This window comes from Clupea harengus, chromosome 14, assembly GCF_900700415.2.
Source record: "Clupea harengus chromosome 14, Ch_v2.0.2, whole genome shotgun sequence".
Taxonomy (NCBI): Eukaryota; Metazoa; Chordata; class Actinopteri; order Clupeiformes; family Clupeidae; genus Clupea; species Clupea harengus.
In genome coordinates, this window is record NC_045165.1 from 9354682 (window position 1) to 9381699 (window position 27018).

At 43.4% G+C, this 27018-nt stretch overlaps 2 protein-coding genes across 3 annotated transcripts; both read left to right on the forward strand.

The window, feature by feature from the left end:
* Window positions 1-535: 535 nt before the first annotated feature.
* Window positions 536-10119, forward strand: LOC116223504 (prostatic spermine-binding protein-like). The gene is made up of 6 exons (XM_031580533.2): window positions 536-658; window positions 1243-1360; window positions 2181-2423; window positions 3071-3148; window positions 9525-9817; window positions 10081-10119. The coding sequence occupies exons 2-6, from the start codon at window positions 1342-1344 to the stop codon at window positions 10117-10119; spliced, it is 672 nt and encodes a 223-aa protein (XP_031436393.1). The 5' UTR covers window positions 536-658; window positions 1243-1341.
* A 785-nt stretch (window positions 10120-10904) lies between these two features.
* On the forward strand, window positions 10905-20875 carry sav1 (salvador family WW domain containing protein 1). 2 transcript variants are annotated; one of them, XM_012817136.2, is made up of 5 exons: window positions 10905-11533; window positions 12577-13125; window positions 17504-17777; window positions 18936-19091; window positions 19461-20875. In XM_012817136.2, exons 1-5 carry the CDS (start codon window positions 11440-11442, stop codon window positions 19678-19680), a joined length of 1293 nt encoding a protein of 430 aa, XP_012672590.1. In that variant the 5' UTR covers window positions 10905-11439; the 3' UTR covers window positions 19681-20875. The 2 variants fall into 2 exon arrangements, with proteins under 2 accessions (XP_012672590.1, XP_031436296.1); XM_031580436.1 differs by lacking the exon at window positions 10905-11533 and adding an exon at window positions 11566-11777.
* The last annotated feature ends 6143 nt before the right edge of the window (window positions 20876-27018 follow it).

The window sequence follows — 27018 nt, forward strand, 5'->3', positions numbered from 1 at the left end:
TTACCATATCCCGCTTATCTTGCATGGCATCCCTATTTGAGGCCAGTCTTGTGGGGCTATTAGCACTGGGTAGTGGCTGTAAGTGTGTAAGAGGTCAGGAGACCTCCTCTAAAAGTGGGGGAGAGTGTAACGGGCTATCAGTAGGGCCGCACGCCCATACACACATACACACACAGACACGCATGCACTCAATCAGGTCTGGTTAACTCCAGTCCACTAGGGAGCAGCGAGGGGTCATTGAAGGCACTCGGCAAGGCAGGGATAAGAGAAGGAATGTGGGAGCTTGTGTTTGAACTCCATGCTTTTGACACCTGCTTTTGTCCTTCACTTCTCAAGTGTAAAGGACCTGTTTGTACTAGCCCAAGTTCCCCTAGGCTTGAGGCTAGTAACAATTGCAATATTTTTCCTGGCACTATGCAGAGCACTAAATACCATATACTCCAGCAAACATGTCAAATCCACAGTTGGCAAGTTGGCAGCGTCACATTTGCTAAGGGCAATTGAGGTGTTGGGTGGAGCTTGCAGACATTTTGCATTGTTCTCAGAAAAACAGTCCGGAAAAGAAAGTCATTTTTCCGCTCTTGTGTAGTGGCCCATTCTTTCTCTGCTGTCTTGAGATTTTTCTACGTAATTCACAGAGCATGACTTTCAAAAACAGGTAGGCTTTATAAACATTCATACATTTCTGCTGATGTTTTATGCTGGATTATTTGTTTCAGTCTGATCGAGTAGGCTATGTGACGTAATCATCCACTTTTGTGGTATAAGTTCAAGGCTTTATGTCTAAAGTGTACCTGCTAGAGAGCAGTTGCATGTTGTAAATAGTATGTAAGGTTTTGGATATAACAGACTGTATTAAAGTACGTTGATCTCTAACTCTCTAAGACTATATCACATCAGGTCAGACAGGTTTGCACATGTGTTTGTGCAACTGATTTACCTAAGAGCATATCTGTGGCCTTGAGTGTAACGTTTGTTTTTGGAAACTGGCGTGAATATGTGGTGATAGTTCTAAGAGAAGTTCCAAGAAATTTCTTTCCTTTTATGTCCCTATGGCCAAAACTTCTCTCCGGCCTCCGGCCTCGTGGCTACGGCCGAACACCACCCGTGGGAATATCCCTTACCTACCCCACTCGCACTCGTACTATATTGCTTAAATATTTAACGACTCTTTCAGTGACAATCATGTTGTTAACTTAAAAAATCTGTGTGCCAATTTTAATACCAGTTCTTTTTCTCTAGGATTGTATGAAGTAGAGACCTGATTAGGCAGTAGCAAGTGGGAAACTGCTCAGTGATTCAGGAGGGCATTTAAGAACTGAAACCGAAACCTAAAGGCAAATGGACCTAACCAACCACAGTGAGTATGACTGGTTGAGGCAGAATGAGATTTTAGTAAGTAAGGAGATTAAAGGTACAGCCCTCGATTTTAATCCATTACACTTTTAATCAAGTTCACTGAAATTCTCCTCACAGTCCTTTAGCTGTCTATCCAGCGTGTGTGATAAAAACACTCAGGTGTTTGTCCACAGTCCTGGCTTTGTAATTGGGGAAAAACAGAGCAAGGTGTGTAATTTGATTGACTGATGAGCTTAAATATCAACATTTCACTAGAATCGATGACTGCTCCTTCAAAACACAACGGTTTAAATGAAGTGTAAGGGTGTTTATTATGCATCACACTGATTTTTAACTTTTTGTGGACTGCAGAGAAACCTTTAGCTGATGTACAGGAACTAATATATCTATCTGCAAATAAAAACGTGATATCTCATATCAGTGATATTAAGATGTGTTATGTTTTCACGAAGGGATAATGTACTGTCCACCAGTCATTCTTGAAAAATAGATCCTGACAGGATAAACAGTCGTGGTTGCATTACCATCTCAAACATGCATCATAATTTGCTATTATATGTGTCATTCATTATCCGTTTATGCATCTAACATCTCTCAAACTATTATATTTATGTCCACCATAAAAGACACAGAGGAAATGTTGTGGTTTGCTTGTAACAGCACATCTCTGCTTTTGTGTTGTTCATCCTTGGACTTTTATATATAGTCAGGCACACTGCAAACTGTTCTCATTTGTAATGACTATATAGTGTACTATGATAAGAGATGCCCCTGGATCAAGTCAACCAGTTTTTTTATTAAATCAATTTTTTCTAACCCAGATGTAAAGTTTGTGGATTTACACAAGGCAGAGCTCATTCAGAAGGTCACCATGGTTATGCCCCTGTCTGACAAGCTGCAGTCAAAGGGGATGCTCCACGAGGAGGCCTACGCAGAAATCAGGGCGGAAAAGACCAGACAGGAGAAAATGAGGCGACTCTTTGATGCTATGCAGTCTGGAGGAATGAAGTCTGCTTTTTACACTTTACTGCAAGAGATCGAACCTCATCTGCTGAAAGACTTGGGTATGCGCAGTGTGATTTGATATAAAAATATTTGTATTTCATAACATAATAATTCTATCACATGCACCAATCTTTCCATCATATCACTCTCATCAGTTATCACTACATTTGTCTCCTCTGCCCAAACACTGATGTAACTATAATGAGACATGACTGATACACCTTCAAACGTAAATAAATGTCCCTTTCTTCTGATGTTGCTTTAGATGTTGCATGTGAACCAGTTTCCATTGCATTCATTCATTTGCATTGCATATTTTAGAAATGTATGTAAAATCCACAGGAACACTCCATGAGGCTAAAAGATAGAGGTGGCCATTTTTCTTACTTCACCCTGTGAAATCGGCTATCACATTCTGCAGCCTTTCTATTCACTACCCTTAATAGCAGGTTTACCAAGTTATTGTAAATTGGCAAGAATGAGCAAAGACATGGAAACCCATGGTGCATACCATACAGAATACTATCTAGCTAAAATAATGACTGAAAAAATAACCAATCTTTTCATCTCTGCATGAGACTTTGAATGGACAAGGCCAATGAAGTGTGCTCTTATTGGATTGACTTTGGACCAAAGTGTATGTGTAAAGATTCAACTCTAATGTAGGAAACAATTAGGAATCTGATCTGTTTTGCCTTTTGTCCAGGGGAGAATAGCAGTAATAAAAGGAAAAGAAGCTTGTCCCCTTTCACAAGTGAGAGTCAACCGAAAAGGAGACACAGCGGTGAGTATTAAATGATTCTGAATGGAATGATGGCACAGTTGCAATACTTTACCCCCAGAAAACAGACACATTCACCAAAACACATACGCCTACATTAATCAAACATATAGGATACATAAATGCATGTACTCTTACCAAAAGTCACTCAAAGCAGATCCTTTATACTTGCTTTGTTTTTATCAAAGTTTTTTTGTTTGTTTTTAGAACACAACCGAACTCACTTTTAACTCACATTTTCATATTCCAAAAAGTGTTTAATCTTGTTTGCGTGCAGATCCATGTGTTCATCAATCCAAGTCGTCAACGGCTACAACAGAAAAGTCTGCCTCCACTGCTGACTTTTGCCCAGGGGAGAATAGCAGTAATACAAATGTGTCCCCCTCCACAAGTGAAGGACAACCGGAAAGTAGACTCAACGGTGAGTATTCTTAGAAATGATTGTGAATGGAATGATGACACAGTTGCAATACTTTACCCCCCAAAACACTATCAAACTAGTTTTTTTGTTTGGTTTGTTTGTTTTTAGAACACAACCGAACTCACTTTTAACTCACATTTCCATATTCCAAAAAGTAATTATTAAGTGTTAAATCTTTTTTTTAATGCTGAATTGTTTGTGTGCAGATCCATGTGTTTCTCAATCCAAGTCGTCAATGGCTACAAACCAAAAGTCTGCCTCCTCTGCTGACGACCATAATGATTATGATGATGACTCTGAGGACTCTAAGGACTCTGATGATGATTATTCAAATTATGATGAGGATGTGTGTGAAGATAGTTATATTGAGGATGTATATGATGATGACTCTAAGGACTCTGATGACTCTAAGGACTCTGATGATGATTATTCAAATTATGATGAGGATGTGTGTGAAGATAGGTATATTGAGGATGTATATGATGATGAGGAGGAGGATGATGATGATGATGATGATGATGATGATGACTCTGATGACTATTAGGAGGAGGGTTACTATTTGTGAATCTGTTTCAACTCTCCTGTCTTCTTCATGTTTCCTTTCCACTGTTTCAGTTCATATTTTGTATAAAGCACTTTCATACCAGGCATGGTCTCTCCTCTTTTGCTGTAAAAACCTGCCACACACGCACACACACACACAAACACAGACACACTCACATTTCTTAATGCCGTTCATTACAGCCCCAGTCTTCTGCTGAATTCTCAGGCTAATGGACAGCAACACCACTATCCCAGTTGAGTCCATCAAACAGGTTTAGTAATACACTGAGACCAGAACACAGATACCAAGAGACCAAAAAGAATGGGACTTCCAGTTATCCACAATCACCTGTTCACTCTGCATAATTAAAGAGGAAAAATTAAACACATTTTGTTTGGAAACTGAAGTAAAGAAAGATGATGGCCAAGCTGAATCAGGCTGTAAAGACGACAAAGATGCACCAGTTTTTCTGGATTACATAAATAACAATCACTGAATTTGTCAAGAGAGGTGCCCCTCATTTGAATTTGTCATTTTGGTTTAGTTAAGTCTGCCATGAATGTTGTGAGTGATAATGTGAGTGATTAATCAACAGTCCGAGAAGACCCATACATTGTGAACCCATACATTGTGAACTGAAATAATTTATACTTTTTGAACGCATTTCTGACTCTTTGACTGTTTTTGTTAATTATATCTGCTATTTACTTTGCCCTCTTTAGTTTAAAACTATTTGTGTTTAAGTTTAGTTTAATTTCACTCTGTCTGACATGGTAGTGGTGACTTGGTGGTCACCTGGCGCCCAATTTTAACCCCCACTGAAGTAAGTGAAGTATTTGGGATTGCAGCCACTGCTTGTTCCATAATGTACACAGCAGGTCCTTGTGAAAGGCCGAAACAGAATACTTTTGGTACAAGTGATGAGGGAACTATTGTTATGTAATTGCATTCTCCGGTTGTCTGGCACATGCGAGTACCATCTGGCATCAGATCAAAGTTGCCAAGACGGAGGGAACAGATCTTCACGTGGTGTTCCTGGATCTCGCCAACGCCTTTGGCTCAGTCCCTCACAACCTCCTCTGGACCGCATTTGGCTTCTTCAGGGTCCCTGTAGCCCTAACAAGCCTTGTCAAGGCCTACTTCCAGGACGTGCAGGTGTGCTTGTCAACAGCAGAGTACACCACAGCATGGCAGCATCTAAATGTGGGAATTATGGCCGGCTGCACCATCTCCCCGCTAGCCTTCACAATGGCTATGGAAATGATAATTCGAGCATCTCAGTGGGTGGTTGGAGGACAGCTTATAAGACCTGGCCTGAGGCTGCCGCCTGTGAGAGCTTACATGGACGACCTTACCACCCTCACCACGACCAAGGCTTGCACTGTACGGCTGCTGAGAAAGCTGCAAGATAACATCGAGCTGGTTCGGATGAAGAACAAGCCGAGCAAGTCCAGAAGCATCTCCATCGTCAAGGGGAAGCTGTCAGACCAACGCTTTCTCATTGGCGATGAGCCTATTCCAACTGTCTCTGAGAAGCCTGTGAAGAGCCTTGGCCGATGGTATGATGCCTCCCTTAAGGACAAAGAGCAAGTAGATCAGCTCAGGAAGGATGTAGCCAGCGGCCTGGAGAACATCGACAGAACCGCACTACCTGGCAAGTTGAAGCTCTGGTGTATGCAGTTTGGGCTCCTTCCACGCTTCTTATGACCACTTACCATGTATGAAGTCCCGATCTCAAAGGTGGAAAAGCTGGAGAGGCTGGTCAGCTCATATGCAAGGAAGTGACTTGGGCTTCCCAGGTGCCTCAGCAGTATAGGCCTTAATGGCAAAGGAGTATTAGAACTGCCCATTTCCAGTCTAGCAGAGGAGTATGCGCCAAAGTTAGACTGGAAATGATGCTATTGGATTCGAGTGATCCATTTGTAGCCCAAGCTGCATCCATCCTGGCTACTGGGAGGAAGTGGACCCCACTGGAAGCAACCAAGCAGGCAAAGGCAGCACTCAAGCACAGGGACATTGTGGGCCGAGTGCAGCACGGGAGGAGTGGTCTTGGAGCCGGAGCCAGTACACCGGCCTGGAACAAGGCTACTCCGTTCCAGAGACGCAAGCTGGTGGTCTAGGAGGTACGTCAGCAAGAGGAGACAGCAAGGTGTGCAAAAGCTTTTTCTCAGGCAAGGCAGGGGCAGTGGATGACTTGGGAGGGAGTGGAGAAGAGGATGATCTGAAGATGGAGGCATTTAAGGCTAGCTTCACCATCATGTACTGCCGTCTCCCAAGAATCTTAGCCAGTGGTATGGAGAAGACCCGACATGCTCCCTCTGCCCGACTCCAGCTACACTAAAGCACATCCTGGTGGGCTGCAAGACCTGCCTCACTCAAGGCCGGTACACCTGGCGGCACAACCAGGTGCTACAGTGTCTTGCGGCAGTGCTGGAGAGTTGATGGATGAGCGTCAATGCCCCTCCTCCACCATCTCGTAGGCCGGCAACAACATTTGTCCGGGAGGGCGGGGGCCAAGCCACTCTCACCACCACAAGACCAGAAACTGGACAGCTAGGTGGGGCACGGGACTGGAAGATGCTGGCAGACCTAGGCCAGAAGCTCCGATTTCCAGCAGATATAGCAACAACAAATCTGCGACCAGACCTTGTGCTTTAGTCGGCCTCACTCAAGCAGGTCTATATCGTCGAGCTCACGGTGCCCTGGGAGAGTGCGGTGGAGGAGGCCTACGAGCGCAAGAAGCTAAGGTCTGCCCAGTTGAAGTAGGCTGCAAAGGATTTGTAGCCACCTCAACATCCAGGCTTCTTCGAGAGATGGGAGTGCGGGGGAAGGCCCACGGGCAGGCAGTCAAAGACCTCTCCAGGGCTGCTGAAAAGGGAAGTCAGTGGCTGTGGATAAAGAGGAAGGACTCCGCCTGGGCTGTCGGATGAGTGATGGCATCTAGGGAGTGAGCCCGGGACGCCGGATCTCACTGCTGAACCCTCTGGAGGTGTCGTGGGTCAATCAGTGAAACATCGAAGAAGGAGGGCGCCCACTTGACAACCCATAGGATGCCATCAATCATTCGACCAACCCACAGAGTCTCGAGTATGCAGAAAGGGATATTAATATCTTGTCCTACATAACAGATCTATTTTGCCTTTTCTATGGACCTTTATATAATTATTCAAAGTGGAGATCTAGGATTGTATGAAGTAGACCTGATTAGGCAGTAGCAAGTGGGAAACTGCTCAGTGATTCAGGAGGGAATTTAAGAACTGAAACCGAAACCTAAAGGCAAATGGACCTAACCAACCACAGTGAGTATGACTGGTTGAGGCAGAATGATATTTTAGTAGGTAAGGTGATTAAAGGTACAGCCCTCCCTTTTAATCCATTACACTTTCAAACTGTGCTCAGTCATGTGTAATGATTATATAGTATACTATGATAAGAGATGCCCCTGGGTCAAGTCAACCAGTTTTTTATTAAATCCATTTTTTCTAACCCAGATTTACACAGAGCAGACCTCATTCAGAAGGTCACCACGGTTATGCACCTGTCTGACAAGCTGCAGTCAAATGGCATGCTACACGAGGAGGCCTATGCAGAGATCAGGGCGGAAAAGACCAGACAGGAGAAAATGAGGCGACTCTTTGATGCTATGCAGTCTGGAGGAATGAAGTCTGCTTTTTACACATTACTGCAAGAGATCGAACCTCATCTGCTGAAAGACTTGGGTATGCACAGTGATGTACATCAAAGTGTGATTTGATATAAAAAAAAAATTATTTCATAACATAATAATTCTATCACATGCACCAATCTTTCCATCATATCACTCTCATCAGTTATCACTACATTGGTCTCCTCTGCCCAAACTGGTGCACCAGTTTTCATTGCATTCATTAATTTGCATTGCATATTTTAGAAATGGATGCCAAATCCACAGGAACACTCCATGGGTCTAAAAGATAGAGGTGGCCATTTTTCTTACTTCACCCTGTGAAATCGGCTATCACATTCTGCAGCCTTTCTATTCACTACCCTTAATAGCAGGTTTACCAAGTTATTGTAAATTGGCAAGAATTACAAACACATGGAAACTCATGGTGCATACCACACAGAATACAGTCTGGCTAAAATAATGGCTGATAAAAATTACCAATCTTTTCATCTCTGCATGAGTCTTTGAATGGACAAGGCCAATGAAGTGTGCTCTTATTGGATTGACTTTGGACCAAAGTTCATGTGTAAAGATTTAACTCTAATGTAGGAAACAATTAGGAATCTGATCTGTTTTGCCTTTTGTCCAGTGGAGAATAGCAGTAAAAAAAGGAAAAGAAGTTTGTCACCCTCCACAAGTGAGAGTCAACCGAAAAGGAGACACATGATGGCACAGTTGCAATACTTGACCCCAGGGGTTTTCAACCGGGGGTCCGTGGCCCCCTGGTGGTCCGGGACGGCATTGCAGGGGGTCCGCGACATGAGCGTATGTTGATTAGTTCACCATTGAATTTTTTTATTTTTATACATTCACTTTGATATTTATAGACATTTCCAGATTACTCTTGAATATCGTGAAAAATATCGAAGAAAATACACTGACAAGTGCTACAGGTGGAATATGTGCGCAGGGGGAGGAGGCGTGGTGACGGCGGTTAGTGATCTACCCTGATAACTGCACATATTTAAGTGTTATAGGCAGAATATCTGTGCAGGGGGAGGGGGCGTGGCGGCGTCTAGCGATGTACCCTCATTATTTCACATATTTAGGAGGGGGCGTGGCGGCGGCGGTTACAAACACGCACGTTGAAAACCAAGTTGAAAACCCCTGCTTTACCCCCAAAAAACAGACACATTCACCAAAACACAAACGCCTACATTAATCAAACATATAGGATACATACATGCATGTACACTTCACCTTTCCCTTACCAAAAGTCACTCAAAGCAGATTCTTTATACTTGCTTTGTTTTTATCAAAGTTTTTTAGTTTGTTTGTTTGTTTTTAGAACACAACTGAACTCACTTTTAACTCACATTTTCATATTCCAAAAAGTGTTTAATCTTGTTTGTGTGCAGATCCATGTGTTCCTCAATCCAAGTCGTCAATGGCTACAACACAAAGGTCTGCCCCCGCTGCTGACTTTTGCCCAGGGGAGAATAGCAGTAATACAAATTTGTCACCCTCCACAAGTGAAGGACAACCGGAAAGTAGACACAACGGTGAGTATTCTTAGAAATGATTGTGAATGGAATGATGACACAGTTGCAATACTTTACCCCAAAAAACCCTATCAAACTAGTTTTTTTGTTTGGTTTGTTTGTTTTTAGAACACAACCGAACTCACTTTTAACTCACATTTCCATATTTCAAAAAGTAATTATTAAGTGTTTAATCTTTTTTTTAATGCTGAATTGTTTGTGTGCAGATCCATATGTTCCTCAATCCAAGTCGTCAATGGCTACAACACAAAAGTCTGCCTCCACTGCTAACGACTATAATGATGATGATGATGATGACTCTGAGGACTCTAAGGACTCTGATTATGAGTTTGATGATGAGTATGATTGTGATGACTTAGTATTAGATGATGATGATGATGATGAAGAGGAGAAGGAGGGGGAGAGTCAAGAAGATGAGGTGGATTATGATGACTTAGTCTTAGATGATGATGATGATGATGAGGAAGAGGAGAAGGAGGGGGAGAGTCAAGAAGATGAGGTGGATTATGATGATGATGTCTATGAGGAGGAGGAGGAGGACCGTGAAGAAGAAGAGGAAGATTATGGATATTGATGGTTAGGAGGAGGAGGGTCACTATTAGTGAATCTGTTTAAACTCTCCTGTTTCCTTTCCACTGTTTCAGTTAATATTTTCTATAAAGTACTTTCATACCAGGCCTGGTCTCCTCTTTTGCTGTAAAATCCTGCCACACACACACATTTCGTAATGCCGTTCATAACAGCCCCTGTCTTCTGCTGAAGTCTCAGGCTAAAGGACAGCAACACCACTATCCCAGTTGAGTCCATTAAACAGGTTAAGTAATACACTGAGACCAGAACACAGATACCAAGAGACCAAAAAGAATGGAGGCTACCAGTTATTCACAATCACCTGTTCACTCTGCATAATTAACGAGGACACATTTTACACATTTTGTGTGGAAACTGAAGTAAAGAAATATGATGGCCAAGCTGAATTAGGCTGTAAAGACAACAAAGATGCACCAGTTGACATTTGACATTTTGTCTGGATTACATCAATTACAATCACTGAATTTGTCAAGAGAGGTGCCCCTCATTTGATTTTGTAATTTTGGTTTAATTAAGTCTGCCATGAATGATGTGAGTGTTGTGAGTGATTAATCAACTGATCATTACAACATGAGTGGGCTGATCAGAGCCAGTACTAGATCAGACAACAAGCATGCAACAATTAGAATAAAGAAAACACCATGTCACTGCATGCAAATCAGTGGAGTGCACAGGGCAGCAGTGAAAGTTGCTTGAACTGAAAGGCTACAACTTCACTGGGACAAAATATGGAAGAAGACAAAGATTTGTGGTGGCCAACTTTTCACATTTAAAATGTTCCATAATGTACACAGCAGGTCCTTGTGAAAGGCCGAAGCAGAAAACAGAATACTTTTGGTACAAGTGATGAGGGAACTATTGTTATGTAATTGCATCTGTGCGGTCTTTTCGTTATAACAAATTATTCTAGATACCTGTGGCAACAAAGTCTGGAGCTTACCCACAAGCCTTTGCGATGTGGAATGAAGTACGCTGCCGCTGGGAAGTGAGTGAAGTGGGAAGAAGTGGGCAGGGACATGGAGCCGTGGGGAGTACCCAACAGGCAGCAACGGAAAATAGCCCTTGGATCCAGGCGTCAGAACAAGGGCTGTCCACCCCAGCCATAATATATTAACAAAGGGGGACACACTAGTGACCGTTTATGTTTTTTAGTTTGTTATTGATGGGAATTACTGATGAAGCAGATATTATCGTATACTTCAGTAAGATATAGCAAAGTTAGCTAGTTAGCAAGTCTGCTAGCTGAAAAAAGTTTGTTAGCTATCATAGCATAGCTAATTAGCTAGCTTTCAAACCTAACTTGGCTGTGTGGTTGGTTAGGTTTTGTTTTGTCTCTATGCGAAAGTTGGTTGCGAGTTACTACAGCTAGATATTAAACCACTGATGTCTATCAGGTCTCAGCAGTAAAATGAAGTCTGACTCCAAGGACAGTCCTTTTTTTACTTCGTCGCGAATGTCAGCGCCGTGAATGTTTGCCAGATGGATTATTCACGATTTTATTGCTGCGTTGATGTCGTTTATTTTTGAGTTATGCTCTCAAGAAAGAAAAGTAAAAACGAAGCCTCGAAACCAGCCGAAATCCACGGGAAATATGTGAAGAAGGAGACCTCACCACTTCTTAGAAGTAAGCTTATATATAACTATGTTGTCAGTTGCCGACTTGCGGATAGCCTTGGGGACGTAGCTAGTGTTATCTATGAATGGATTTGGATAGCTCACTGTCCAATATTTTCAGTCATCGCAAGCATATGCACTATTAATGATATGCACGAGCTAGAAATCAAGAATTTGTACAGCTTGGCGACTCTGCCTATCCGTAAATTCTAGCACTTCCTTCACTTGAACGCTACCGTCACTTTTATGAACAGGTACAGTGGGATGTTTATGCTGTCAAGTCTGATTTAGCTGTCGATATATTAAGTTGCAAGAAATTGTGCACTCTTTGGCATTGCATGCATTTCTTTGTATTCATAAATCACAAAATGGAGTATTATCTCTCTAGCATACAATATAACGTTACTTCTTAGATTTTCGTTGAGTAACGTTGTACGTTTGAGCGTTCAAAATACGCAATGAAAAGTAGAGTCTAGATCCAGTAGGATCTGGAAACGAGCAGCACAGCCTTTAACTTCTACCTCAAGTATTGTGTCGTGAATGACATTGGATTTAGATGATTTCACCATTTCTCTGTAAATACATGAATAGATCACAATTAATTGATTCTTGTCTTGTGTGAACGACTGTGGGTTTGACCATAGCGTCTCAGGTTGAGGTGAAGAGGAACGCAGGCAAAGAACTTGCATTGATTGCTTCTATGTTTGACAGGCATTTTTGAAGGCTAATTCTGCTCTTTAAACCATCACGTTGCAGATGCACTCTTATATTTCAGGCTTCATTGATGGTCTTTTCCATATCCATAGGTTGTACTTTGAATGGTAAAAGGGACTGGGAATATAGTTCAGCTCCTCTCACTTCACAGTGTCTTACGATGGTGCAGTGTTGCATGGCTTCTAGACCCATAGATCAGTTGTAAATGTAAAAATGTAAAATTCAGTTCAGATTAGGTAAAATACTTTTTTTCAAATTATTTCTCCATAAATACACCCTACATTTCCTAATTTGTTCTGTTTTTCTTCTCACCTCCTCTCCCCTTTCTCTCCCACACAGATCTGATGCCATCCTTCATCCGGCATGGCCCTACTATTCCGCGGCGTGGTGAAGTTGCCCTCCCTGAGCCGATTCCCGCCTCCAGCTACCCCTCAGCGGGGCCTGAGGCTGGCCCGCCGCACGCCACCAAAAGCTTCCTGCGGCAGCATCCGCAGCGCTCTGCCCAGGAGGTGGCACTTCGGGCCAGCCAGCGTCTGTCTGCGCCGCCATACGGCTTGCGCGGGCCAGGCGAGCTGCCGCTGGAGTATGCCGGCTCGCAGCAGTCCTTCCTGCCGTCGCCGGGGCCGATGGGCGAGGCGGAAAACGGCGGTGGGGACGTGGGAGGCGGCCGTTTCTATTATGCAGATGGTCCCGCCTCAGCTGCGGCCGCCATCGCCCCTGGTTACTACAGGGCCCCACAGGGCCTGCGCCGGCCACCGCCGCTGCAGCTGCCTCCTCCAGAACGTTTCCATGACGACTATCGCTACTACGAGCACCACGCCAGCGAGCATCCCTTCTCCAGGATGCCCCCGCACACTCCACCACCAGCTCAGACCAGACCCCCTGCAGGTAAGGCCAAGGGTGGGCACGGGAAGGAGGGAGGGTGAAGCTCTTGATTATAGGGCTGGCATCAGCTTCCACTGTCTAAATTGGCCTCCTGTTCTGCTCTTGGTGTTTTGGCACCCGCAGCACTGCCTCATCTAGGTCCCCAAGTCTTGATTAGCTTTATGCACTGTGACCTCTGCCAAGGGTTTCATCGTTGTCAGATGAAGGTGGTCAGTGCTGTCACAGCACAAGGGAGGGTTGCAGATCTACAGGGGCAAGTTAGAGAAACAGTGATTTAGCTGCACGGTAGAGGTGAGTTAGAGCTGTCCCGATACAACTATGTATTGTGATATTATGTATTTGCATCGGGTGTCTGTAAACCAATAATATTAATGCAGTACCTATTCAGCACATGTTAATTGCAGTAGCAGTATTACAGTAGCAGTGTAATATTAATGGGCTATCATATTAAAGGTGCCTTTAATTGGTTATTTTAAAAGCTTAATTGCCCTTTTTCTGATCAATTTTAAGTAATAAATAATTGTCATCTCAAGTAATACCCAAGGAATCATGCTGTCTTGAGTAGTTGCTGTAAAGGAATGGGCTTACCCAAGGAATCATGTTGTCTTGAGTAGTTGCTGTAAAGGAATGGGCTTACCCAAGGAATCATGTTGTCTTGAGTAGTTGCTGTACTGCGCTCTTTGTTTGGAAGAATGAAGACATGTGTACACCAAGTGGCCCACTTGAGCCGGAAGACCAGTTATCACTCATTGCAGCATCACAATAGTGACAGACTTATCTGATGGAAAATACTCAACTCATACAGCCATGGCCTGGCGCTAAAAATATCCACTACTTATTCTGAAAATTCCTTCCTTTGGATTATGTAATGCTTGCAAAGTAGTGTGTGTGTGTGTGTGTGTGTGTGTGTGTGTGTGTGTGTGTGTGTGTGTGTGTGTGTGTGTGTGTGTGTGTGTGTGTGTGTGTGTGTGTGTGTGTGTGTGTGTGTGTGTGTGTGTGGACGCCGTGAATTACTACGTGGGTTAGGGCAGGGTTACTCATGCTGCTCCCCACCCAATCCGATTTATGTTTGCTACTATTTTTAACGCACACATAAGCATGCATACACAGTAATATTCTGGGTACCATATCAGCACAATAACTAGACCGATCACATATGTTTGTTTTACTGAAATGTCCCATATCCTCTTTCACTTGTACTTTCCTTGCCTAAACACACACGCACAGAACAGTTGAGTTTGATGACGGCTGAGTGTCTGAACAGCTCTGGAATGTTGGTCGCTCTTCCCACATGGGCCGTCCCATTCTGTAGACACACACACACACAAACACACACACACACATAACCTCGAACAGATACTCTGCTTTGTGGGTGTGTTTGTCTATTCATTGTAAAGTCTCACATGACCACACAAATATTGCCACAACATTGTACACAGTAGTACTCACACACACACACACACACACAAAACTACAAAATCATATAATTTGATATTAGTATGATGCCATGTAAACTTGGATTCATATGGCTGTGAATTTTTAAGGTCATCTGTCATTTCAGTCATGAAATCCAACCATGTGCGCCTCTCAAACTTTATTCAAACGCTTTCTCAGCAGTAACTGTGAGTGTACCAGATCAGGAGTGCAGGCAGTCAGCTACTCTCACTAATTACTCTTTATTCATTGAGTTTTGCTGTGTGGTTAGAAAAGACAAAGCTTTGGTGGTACATTACACTACACCGAGTACATTAATAGACAGATAGGTAAACTTAGGTGGACTTTACTTTATCATTCTGGCAGATTAGGTGACTGGTGACTTGTAAATAGAATAGAATAGACTTTATTTGTCATTGTGCATTAGATACACAACGAAATTGGTTTGTGCAACCACTAAAAAAAGTGCAGTTGTGCTGGGTGGAGGGTATGAGGGTTGTGTGATTGTTTAGTTCTGTGATGGCCCTGGGGATGAAACTGTTCTGCAGTCTGGAGGTGCGGGCTGTAGCCTGGTAGCGCAGGGTGAAGAGATGGTTTGCGGGGTGAGTCTCATCCTTCAAAATGCCACATGCTCGGCGGAGGCAGCGTGTCCTAAAGATGTCGTCCAGGGGAGGCAGTGGAAGTCCAATTATTCTCTCCGCAGACCTTATGACCTGACTGAGGGATTTCCTGTCCTTGTCTGTGCAGTTGACATACCATGCAGTGATACAATATGTGAGGACACTTTCAATGCAAATAATAAGCACACGAAACAGCTCTTGTGCTACCCTTCAAAACACACAGGCCCCAGGTCATGTTATGGTAGGTCCGGTACAGGAGAAAGCACATCCTGCTCCTGTGTGTGTGTGTGTGTTAAGGTCAATAAATGAACACAAAACGGAGACCATTGTGTTGTCTCCTAGGTCTGTAAGCTCCAGAAGAGGCTGCATACACAAGGCTGTTATTAGTGATCCACCAGCTCTTGTTGTTTTTCTTGAACAATCTAAGGAGATATCTGCTAACACAGCACAGGTTTCCTCCCTTGTGGATGTGCTGCTGCCTGACACCAGCTTTCATCCTGCTTAGAACTTCATCCGGCTCCTTGCCACCCCATGTAGTCTTGACATAAAATTAGTGTGTGATAATGTATCCTAAATATAAAATTAGTGTATGATAATGTATCCTAAATGTGAAATTAGTGTGTGAGTATTTAGCCTAAATGTAAAATACGTGTGTGACCTTGTTTTTTGGAAAATGGCCTATGGTTGTGCTGCTTTCCTCAAAACGGTGTCTTTCTCCCGCTCATGCACTCTGCCTCATGCCAACCCGGCACAGGTCAGCTGGCACGGAGTAGACGGCCTGTCATTGGTATGTAGAATTTCTCAGCTGACCTGCTGCCAACCCGCTCACCGTCTCTCACTCTCCCACTCTGCGTGTGTGTATGCACGTGTCCGCATCTATTTGAAGTTCAATATAGCGTTGTCGCCAAAGAGTGGCTTTAGGGGTGCTGCTGACAAAGAATTGCATGTTGTGTGTTTCTGTGAGAATGCCTGGGTGAGCTGATCAGGTTGTGCTGAGTGAAGCTATATGTTGAGATTCAAGCATAGACTGTAGCAGTGGAGGAGAGACGGTCATCGCACATCTGCTCTTGGCTTCGCTTTGCTGTTAGTTATTCAGTAGCAGAGACCCTAAGACCAGCCGTCCAGTTGTATGGACACACACACACACACTCTTTCAGCTTTCATCTTTCGTCATAATTTTTTGCTCACTTTGGGTCCTTTCCTCTACTCTGCTTTGATTTGTGTGTGTGTCAAAAGTTATAGTTGTTTTGTGGAGCTTCTCTAGATAGCTTTGATTGTTTTCTGTCATTGTATGGCATAGGACACACACACACAGTCAAACAGACAAAGAAAGATGAGATCAGATTCTGACTTCCGATGAGGTCAGGTACTGGCTCCATGACTGGTTGGGTTTTGCTCCTGACTCCAGGAACGAAGTCAGTATGCTAGCGCACACATATGCACAAGCGCACACACACACACACACACATACACACACACACACACACACACACACACACACACACACACACACAGAGTAGTAGTTCCAGCACTGGAGGCCGCAGACCTGAGAGTACAGCCTTGCCCTATAGAGGAATGCCTTCGGTTATGGCTTGTTTGTGTGTTGTATGTGTGTGAGGTCTTGGTCTGGCCTGTGTGGTTTAGTGTGTGTGTGTGTGTGTGTGTGAGGGGGATGAGAACATTCCTGAGCTAAGGAACTGGAGCAGTCTCTGAGGAGCAGACTTCACTCCACTCTGGAGAGAACTCTCTCTCTCAAAATTCTTCTCTTCATCCACTTTTTTGTCTCTTCCTCCTCTCTTTTTAGCTGTTCTCTTTTCTGCTCGTCTCCTCTCTTTTTTTGGTCTCATTTCATATAGTCTCTCTTAAACATTTTCTTTCAGTCTCTCAGCTCTCTCTCTCTCTCTCTTTTCCCCTACTCCCTTCAGATGCAAATAAAAACTTTCATTGCACTGCTACTCATGTACAAACAGGAGTGTGTGTGTGTGTGTGTGTGTGTGTGTGTGTGTGTGTGTGTGTGTCTATGTCTATGTTAAAAGAGCTTAGCATTGCTTCTCATGGCCAAGCACAACAGGTTTTGTAAAAAACCTTCTTAGCACTGCTGTTCATGTCCAGACCCATTTACAGTATGATCCCAGACATTAAACTCTACCTCCCTTCCCTCCCCCTCTCTACCCCTCCATCCCTCCCTCTCGCTACCCCTCCATCTCTCCCCCTCTCTACCCCTCCATCTCTCCCCCTCTCTACCCCTCCATCCCTCCCTCTCGCTACCCCTCCATCTCTCCCCCTCTCTATCCCTCCCCCTCTCTACCCTTCCATCTCCCCCTAAGGCATCGGGCGCATGCAGGCCAAGTCCCTGGGCAACCTGTCCAGCCCCAGCGGCAGCGACGAGATCCCGCTGCCGGGCGGCTGGACGGTGGACTGGACCATCCGCGGCCGGCGCTACTACATCGACCACAACACCAACACCACGCACTGGAGCCACCCGCTGGAGCGCGAGGGCCTGCCGCCCGGCTGGGAGAAGGTGGAGTCGGCGGAGTTCGGCGTCTACTACGTGGACCACGTCAACAAGCGTGCCCAGTACCGCCACCCGTGCGCCCCCAGGTGAGGAAGGGGGAGGGGGTGAGATGTGGCCCTGCTGATGGTGGGGGCAGGGCTCACTGTAGGGCTCACTGTAGGGCTCACTGTAGGGCTCACTGTAGGGCTCACTGTAGGGATCGCTGTAGGGCTCACTGTAGGGATCACTGTAGGGCTCACTGTAGGGATCGCTGTAGGGCTCACTGTAGGGATCGCTGTAGGGCTCACTGTAGGGCTCGCTGTAGGGATCGCTGTAGGGCTCACTGTAGGGCTCGCTGTAGGGCTGATTTGGTGTTTGGACTTGTAAGGCCAATGATTTTCCGTTTCAAAAAAATGAGTTTTCCGTTTCACATTTGGTGAATTTCGTTTTTTTCCGTTTCGGCTCATTTTGTTCACCTTGAGGTAGATTGATAGCTTAAAATGAGTAAATAATATGTGCCACAAGTGACCCAAACCTTCTAATATTGTTGTTTGCCAGCCATCAACAGAACAGAAGACTAAAAAAACATTATTTGCAGGCGATTGGGAAGATGAGCGAATTAATGTGACCGTTGAATAGGGGGGCGTGAGCGGAGTTCAACACAGACGTGACATTTTAGTTTTTTTCATTGTTTTAATTAATGTTTGTTCATCCTTGCAATCGTTGTTCTGCTTATTTGAAATAAATACAGTCTTGCAGGACAAAATACAGGGGAATTTGGGCGATTTTGATGCACAAAATGGTGTTTCCGTTTGAAAGTTGCAATTCCGTTTCAAAGTGTACATTCCGCGAATTCCGTCCGTTTTCCGTTATCGCGGAAAATCATTGGCCCTAGACTTGTGTTACTCATTGTGCTTACTGGTTTGCAATTTTTTTTTTCTCTTGCTTCTTGCAATGTCTTTCCCTCCATACCTGGTTTCAGTTCACTTTTGCAGTTTGGTTTCATTTTTGTGTGGTTCTGTTTGGTCATTTGGTGTCTCGTTGTCTACCTCAACAACATATTTTTTTAAATGTCATATTCTTCACACCTCATCTCTCCGTCTTCCCTTTTTATTTTGTTCCCTCACCACTGTCGTCTCTCTCTCGTCACCTCATACTTACCTCTTGCATACGCACCATTTATTCTCTTTCTCTCTCTCTATCTATCTATCTGTCTGTCTGTCTCTCCATCTGTCTCTGTCTGTCTCTCTCTCTCCCTCCTGTAGTGTCCCTCGTTATGACCAGCCCCCGCCCCTCCCCCCTCCAGTGACGTACCAGCCTCGTCCCACTGATCGTGTGCAGCCGGTCCTGGTGCCTGCCAACCCTTACCACACCGCAGAGATCCCAGACTGGCTCCAGGTCTACGCCAGAGCCCCGCTCAAGTCAGTATGCTCACACAGACACACACAGACAGACACACACAGACACACACAGACACACACAGACACACACAGACACACACAGACACACACAGACACACACAGACACACACAGACACACACAGACACACACAGACACACACAGACACACACAGACACAGACACACACAGACACACACAGACAGACACACAGTAGCAAGTTCCACATCTTCACAAAGTCTCTGCCCGTTCTTTATTTGTTGTGTGTTTTGCTCAGAATACATGTAACCCCATATTTCATGAATTATGCTGTCGCATCACATGACTGTTGTGTGCATGTGTAACACATTTCTCTGCTGGGGTGTGATAACGCGTGTGTGTGTGTGCGTGTAGGTACGACCACATCCTGAAGTGGGAGCTGTTTCAGCTGGTGGACCTGGACACGTACCAGGGCATGCTGAAGCTGCTCTTCATGAAGGAGCTGGAGCGCATCGTCAAGTCGTACGAGTCGTACCGCCAGGCGCTGCTCACCGAGGTGGAGGCTCGCCAGAAGCGCCAGCAGTGGTACGCCCAGCAGCACCCGCCCGCCAACAGCTACCCTGTCAACATGTGACAGACCAGGGGGCGAGACGGCCACCGCGTGTCCTCAGGCACCGTGCTCACCGCCTCAACCTGTGGGGACAGTGATGAAGAAGGGGAGAGCGGGATTAGCGGTGTGAGGACAGGATTGAAGGGAACGTCATGATCAACAGTGTTGTTGATGATGATGATGATGATGATGATGATGATGATGGTGGGAATGCATGTCACAACCTGGCTGTCTGTGTCTCTCCTGAGTCGTGCATCATGCCCAGGGAGTCCCAGTCAGGGCAGTGCAGGCCAGTTTTGGGTGACATCATTTGTTTGTGTCTGTGTGTGTTTGTTTGTTTATTCTCTTGCTTGTTTTTTATTTTTATTTTTATTTTTATTATGTCGGCACATCAAGTCTGACTGTGTCACACTTTGCATTTCCCTATTTTGACTCGCAATACGTTGGAGGCGGGCCATGTTGGGGCTCTCTGAATCCTCGTTTTAATGACTGACGTCACATCGGAGCTGCTTTGTAGTTGTTTTGTTGTTGTTCTTTTTATTTTTGCTGTCATTGTTCTTGATGCCAAAACACATCAGTGCCTTTGCCACTTAAGCCAAATCCAGCGGAACTGAAAACACCAGCGAGAACTCCTGTCGGTGCACTAAACCTGAGAGACTCTCTTGTTTACAAATGTAACAGGCTTTATGGGGTCTCTGAAGACCTCAGGACTCACTCAGTCTACACTACACAGAAATCGTGTTTGTGTATGTGCGCGCGCTCATTTGAAAGAGGCAGAGAGGCAAATTGACATGTTTATATGTGTTTTTTTGTTGTTTTTTTTTGCCTCTCAAAACGTTTGATACTTCAAAAGTATTTTTATAATGGCATTTTCATTCAATGGCATAATCCTCCGTGTAAGTGACCGCTCTCTCCTCTCCTCTCCTTTATAACGTGTCAGTCCACTTGGGAGACAATCCTCTCTGTATGCCCCGCTAACCTTCTGTGGGAGGCCTGGGATTCAGCTTGGGTAATATGTCTTATTTTAAAGACGCTATATTAATGTATTTTAAAGGTGGTGAACTTTTGAAGGCCCATAGTTCAGTCTCACAGAATGCCTTGTGGTTACCGTGGCTCTTGGCTCTCTCTGCCTTATTCTGAAGACCTGGTAATTATATGGTTGTTTTTTTTTTTTTTTTTTCATTCAGTGCTCTATCATTAAAAATATATCATAAGCTAATATACTTATGTATTTATATCACGGAGGTCATCGTTTCTGTCATTCAGGGGTCTTTTCATATTGCATTTTATCTGTTCTTTGAGCGGCTTGGACCACATTTATCTGAATATATGGTGGAGAAACTGGTGCAAACTATTCTCTTGTAAGACAAACAATGAAGTTGCTTTTAGGAACCAACTTTCGAGAAAAAAGAAAGACGGCTTCAGTGAAGGGTAAACAGGACAGGACGAGGGAATTAAATGATCGTAACAGTAACATGTAGACCCATATACCCTCTTCACACTTACAACAGGGGGGAGGTTGACAGTGATGTGAGGTACTCTCAGTGCCTGGTCCAAGGTGAGACATAGGACACAACGTGCTCGTCTCTGGACAACGTACTTCACTTTCCGCCACGGAAGAAGGCATCAGAACAAACACACACATTCAGGCGGGGCATACACATACACACACAGCCTTTTTAAAAGCACTCGCCCTCTGCAGTCTACTAGCCTGCTGCCTTGCCTCCGGTCAGATTAGGTTCAGTCACAACTCTGCCACTTGGAGACAAGAGGAGGGGGCACTCTCTACCCGGTCCCTCAGGTTTTCTCCACCTCCCCAGTAGTGTGGAGATCATTTCTCATGAAACGCTGGACTGTGTCTCTGTGTGTGTTGTCAGGGAGACCTGTGTGCCAGACAGTGTGTGTGTGTGTGTGTATGTACGTGTTTTCGTGGGTGTGATGAAATAAGGGCTCTTATAAAGCCCAGACAGGAAATGTGTTCCCATAATGGCCTCTATTATCATTTGAAGGAAACCAGAGTTGGATCATGTTTGAGCTGCTGATGATGATGGAGAGAATTAATCAGAATTGCTTTCCATTTCCCAGGAATGTGTCTCTGTGTGTCTATATATATATATATATACTTATATATATTTGGCAGCTTGATGAGGAAACTAGTCTGGCCATGAGTTGAAACAAAACAGGTATATACAATCTATGAGCCATTCCAAAGAAAAGTTTAAATGCATCCCTTTTGGGGAAAGTGATGTGTTTTGCACTTACAGCTATTTTCAGCTTATTTTTTACCTAATCTTATACCTATTGGATGGATGAATAGTTTGGTGTAGATGTACTGACACAAATACACAAATACTTTCATACAAAAACGTGGTGGTATGTGTCAACAAATACCTCAGGATAAATCTGGAGGGAGCCATTATGAAAATAGACACTTCAACTCAACAGCATCTCACAGAATGAAGCATGTTTCAGGATAAGCACAATTAGTTTATTAATACACTGGGTCGTTTGGGGCGTTTATCATCCATGTAAAAAATCTGGATGTCATATCCACCCAGCACCTCCCTCATTTCTTGCCTCTTAGTCCATGTCATAATTATATTGTTCCCCAGGGCCATTGCATAGCTGTAACTTTGACTTTTAACTTTGAAGTTGATTTTTCTTCTCTGCAGACTTGATCATTACCTTAAACCTGTTTCCGTAATGCAAATATTTCAATATTTAATTTTAATATTTTAGCTGTTTGTAGTTAAGGGGGCAAATATGGAACACTTTGGTGAAACTCAGTAGGTACTGTATAACTTGTAGCATAGTTATATAAAGTATATTTTAAATATACTGTTTAAATCATTTCTAGACATATTTAGCATACATCCCTGCTTCTTGAATTGAACTACATTGCAATTATGGTGTATTTAAATGTGCTTCATTTGATTTGATTTAGGACCACTAATTATAGGGCAAGTATAGCCCTATATACAAAACATTTTATTTTTGAATTTTGAATTGTCTGTTTTTTCTTCAAACACATTAGATAATCTTAGAATAATTGTATTATTTTTGTATTGAATTGTAGGCTGTTTGACCTGATTTATAATTAACAACAAAAAGTTTACCTTTGATCAACTGCAACAAAAGTTATTGCACAGGCTTATTGCATAAAGAAGGTTATAAAAAGACCTGCAAACAGTGCAGTTTTTGGAATATTGGCCCGGGTTGTGTCTAATGCAGCATGGCTCCACATGGTAAGGAATTGTTTTAATTGCAAGAAACCAGAGGGTATAAGAGCATCGGTATGATACTGATTATAAGCCAAAACGCGGTTGTAGAAGTGGTTAGTGGGTATAAGAAGGGCTATACCTCCAGTAACATAGGATGATACCACTATGGATATTTACATGGGTAAGTGCCTTTGACTTGGCACAAGGATTATCTGCGGAAGCTGACGTATTGGTGACTGCTCTGCTCTGACAGCATAATGGACATTGTACCAAGTCAACCTCTCTGGACAGCACCGAAGAAGAAAACCAGTGTTCAAAAAGCAGCTTAAAACTGTAAGAGGAAAACTGCCAAAGAACATTAAAAGAAACCGGACGAATAATAGTAGCACATTCTTTGGTCTGATGATACAGAAATAAATGTGTGTATACATATATATATATATATATATATATATATATAAACATGTGTGGATTGGATGTTGAGCAGAGACCGGGCCAGGACTACCACAGTGACTGCATAGTGCCAACCATGACACAGGGAGGTGGGTGTCTCTATGAGGCTGGCGGAGTTGAATCTTGAGATCCTTTGCAGAAGAGGTTTTTTTCTGACATGAACGATCCCAAACAGAAAAAAGTCCATGACCAGGCATGTCCCTTGACTTGAATCCAACAGAACATTTCAAATGATTTTGAAAGTGGAAAGTACAACACTGAAAATCCTCAAGTGAAGAGCAGCTTAAAAGTGACGAAAAGCAGAATATCTCTTCACAGATTTGTGCAAGGCTGTTATCATCCATGGCCCAAGAGGATCAAAACTGCCATCAAAATATGAACAATGTGAAGACTGTAATCTCACGAATGATGTACGATGTACTGATTTTTGTTGCAGTTAAATAAGGGACCCCCAGTAATAGTTGAAATAGTTAATAGTTAAAAAATTAAGTATTTTTGTTTTTTTCATTACATTAGATTAACATGATTTTCAGCATTTTAGTGATATTGACCAGGGATGTAGTCAGTTTCTTTGAAAATATCTTAATTTTGACTGTAATTGTAAATATACATTCTGCTAGCAAAACACTAATACATACAGTGGGGAAAATAAGTATTTGAACCCCTGCCGATTTCGCGAGTTTGGCCACTTGCAAAGAAATGTGTGGTCTATAATTGTAATAGTAGGTGTATTTTAACAGTGAGAAACAGAATATCAGCAAAAAAAATCCAGAAAACTGCATTTTATAACATTTATGACTTAATTTGCATTTGATGCAGAAAATAAGTATTTGAACCCCTAGCAAAACATGACTTAGTACTTGGTGGAATAACCCTTGTTGGCAAGCACAGACGTCAGACTTTTCTTGTAGTTGGTCACCAGGTTTACACACATCTCTGGAGGGATTTGGGTCCACTCCTCTTTGCAGATCCTCTCCAAATCCTTAAGGTTGCGTTTTCAATGGGAGGGAATGAGGGAATGAGGTTCAAGCCCAATAGTCCACATTACATGGCCCCATCCATAGTCCCCTCGATGCAGTGGAGTCGTCCTGTACCCTTGGCAGAGAAACAGCCCCAAAGCATAATGTTTCCACCTCCATGCTTGACGGTGGGGATGGTGTCATATTCAGCTTCTTCCCCCTCCAAACGCGGCAAGTCGAGTTGATGCCAAAGAGCTTGATTTTGGTCTCATCTGACCACATCCTGTCTCCCAATCCTCCTTAGAATCATTCAAGTGTTCATTGGCAAACTTCAGACGGCCCTGTACATGTGCTTCCTTGAGCAGGGGGACCTTGCGAGTTCTGCAGTACTTCAAACCATTACGGCGTAGTGTGTTGCCAATGGTTTTCTTGGTGACTGTGGTCCCAGTTGCCTTGAGATCATTCACAAGCTCTCCCTGTGTAGTTCTGAGGTTATTCTGCACCTTTCGGATGATCACCGATACCGCACGAGGGGATATCTTGCATGGAGCCCCAGACCTAGAGCAATGGACAGTTGTTTGGTGTTGCTTCCATTTACGAATAGTGGCACCAATAGTTGTCTGCTTCTCACCAAGCTGCTTGCCGATGGTTTTGTAACCCATTCCAGCCATGTGCAGGTCTACGATCTTATCTCTGACGTCCTCGGTCAACTCTTTGGTCTTGCCCATGGTGGTGAGGTTGAAGGTGTGAAGTATGATTCTTTGGACAGGTTTCTTTTATACACGTCACCAGTTGAGATCAGGTGTACCTTGTTAGGCCTAATGAGGACTAATCTGTGGGCACATAACTGGTCATTGGGAGCCAGAATTCTTGCTGTTTGCTTGGGGGTTCAAATACTTATTTTCTGCATCAAATACAAATAAAGTCATAAATGTTATAAAATGCAGTTTTCTGGATTTGTTTGTTGATATTCTATTTCTCACTGTTAAAATACACCTACCATTACAATTATAGATCACACATTTCTTTGCAAGTGGCCAAACTTGTGAAATCGGCAGGGGTTCAAATACTTATTTTCCCCACTGTAAGTAAGATTTTAAGCCCATGAACCCAACCCCTATACTTTTACATAAGATAACTTTCGAGTTTTAGTTTTTAGTTTAAGTTCAATTTAAGTTTGCATTAAATACACTTTTTAAATGTCACATTAGATTATACATTAAAAGTTATCTGATCGTCAAATTAAATTTTACTTTAATATACTTACGTATGCTTTAATGCTCCTCTTACACTAAAAACTATTACAAATTCTTTGATATTTAACTTTATTTTTTACAATATAGTTAACTTCCATTGCTATTAGTAGACTTTTAGTGAAGCATGTATGGGTAGGCTATGTTAAGAGCTACTCTACAGAGACTGTATTCTCTTTGCATATTTTTGTAGTTGTCTTATATTATTATCTTCTGTCACAAAATTTAATAATTTAAATGTAGCATACATTGAATGTACTAACAGCACTTTAAAGTCTGCTAAGTTTTCACAAGGGCCCTCCTGTCACTCTCTCTCTCAATCCATCACCCCACTCTGCCCTCCTCTTTTCTGTTTCAGAACACAGCTGGTACTGCTGCACGGACGTAGCAGTATAGCCTCTTCCAACAGTCTCTCTCCTGTCCACAACCCTTGTGAACAGCGTGCTTGCATATCCTGTGAGGCCGAAACATCAAGTACCACACATTAAGTCAACTCAAGACTCATTCATCATGTCATCTGAAAGGAAATTATTTATGTAAATCTGGACAAAACACCAGGGAACTACAGAATACAGAAAGTTAAATATGCTCCCTCCAAAAACAAACTAATAAAAAAAATAAAAAAAACATTTCAAAAGGCATATCCGTCTCACCCGTATACAGGAGACGTGATAGTATGTGTATCTGCTCGATCGGAGTCATGTCCTCCTCTGCCTCCTTGAGCCACTCCGGCACCACAGTGTCCAGCCAGCCTGGAAAATTCACAAGATGTGAAAAATGAAGCAGTTTAAGCCATTTCCACTCAGTAGTCAGTGTCCAGCATGAGAAAGGCAACATTAAGCTCCCCAAACTCTAGTGAACAATTAGATTAGGTAGGATGAAACAAAAAACACTCCCCAATCACAAACTCTAGTTAACAATTAGATTAGGTAGGATAAAACAAAAAACATCCAATGATCTGATGGTGGCTGAGCTTTAGGTCTTCCTCAGAGAACCTCCTTTCATAATCGACTCACTCAGATCAAAGGTGTTCCAGTGGTCCTGCTCCTGGTTGAACCCATTCACCGGCTTTTCTGCTGCCGACTGCTTCCTCGGCACGTGGTGGTCCTCCATGCAGGTATGAGGATCCGTCAGGCAGCTCTCACTCCAACCTGTCCAGATATCCCACAGGAATTAGCCACAGTATAGTGCTTGGCGCCCAGTTGGGTTTCATGTGGGTGATGAACACTAACAGAAGTTTACTGAAATAGATCTAAAACAAGTGATTGTCTTTCCTTCACATTCATAACCTATGTTATATAAATACCTTTACAGATCCCTGGTATGGCTGAAACATATAAGGCTACTCTGTTTCTATACTAGAACATCCTGTCTGTCTTCAATCTGCAGTCTGAACTTACATTCCACCAGGGGGTAAGCGAGGTGGACTTGCTCAGCCCAGCTCATCTGTCTTCTCATCACCTCCTGATAGTCCTC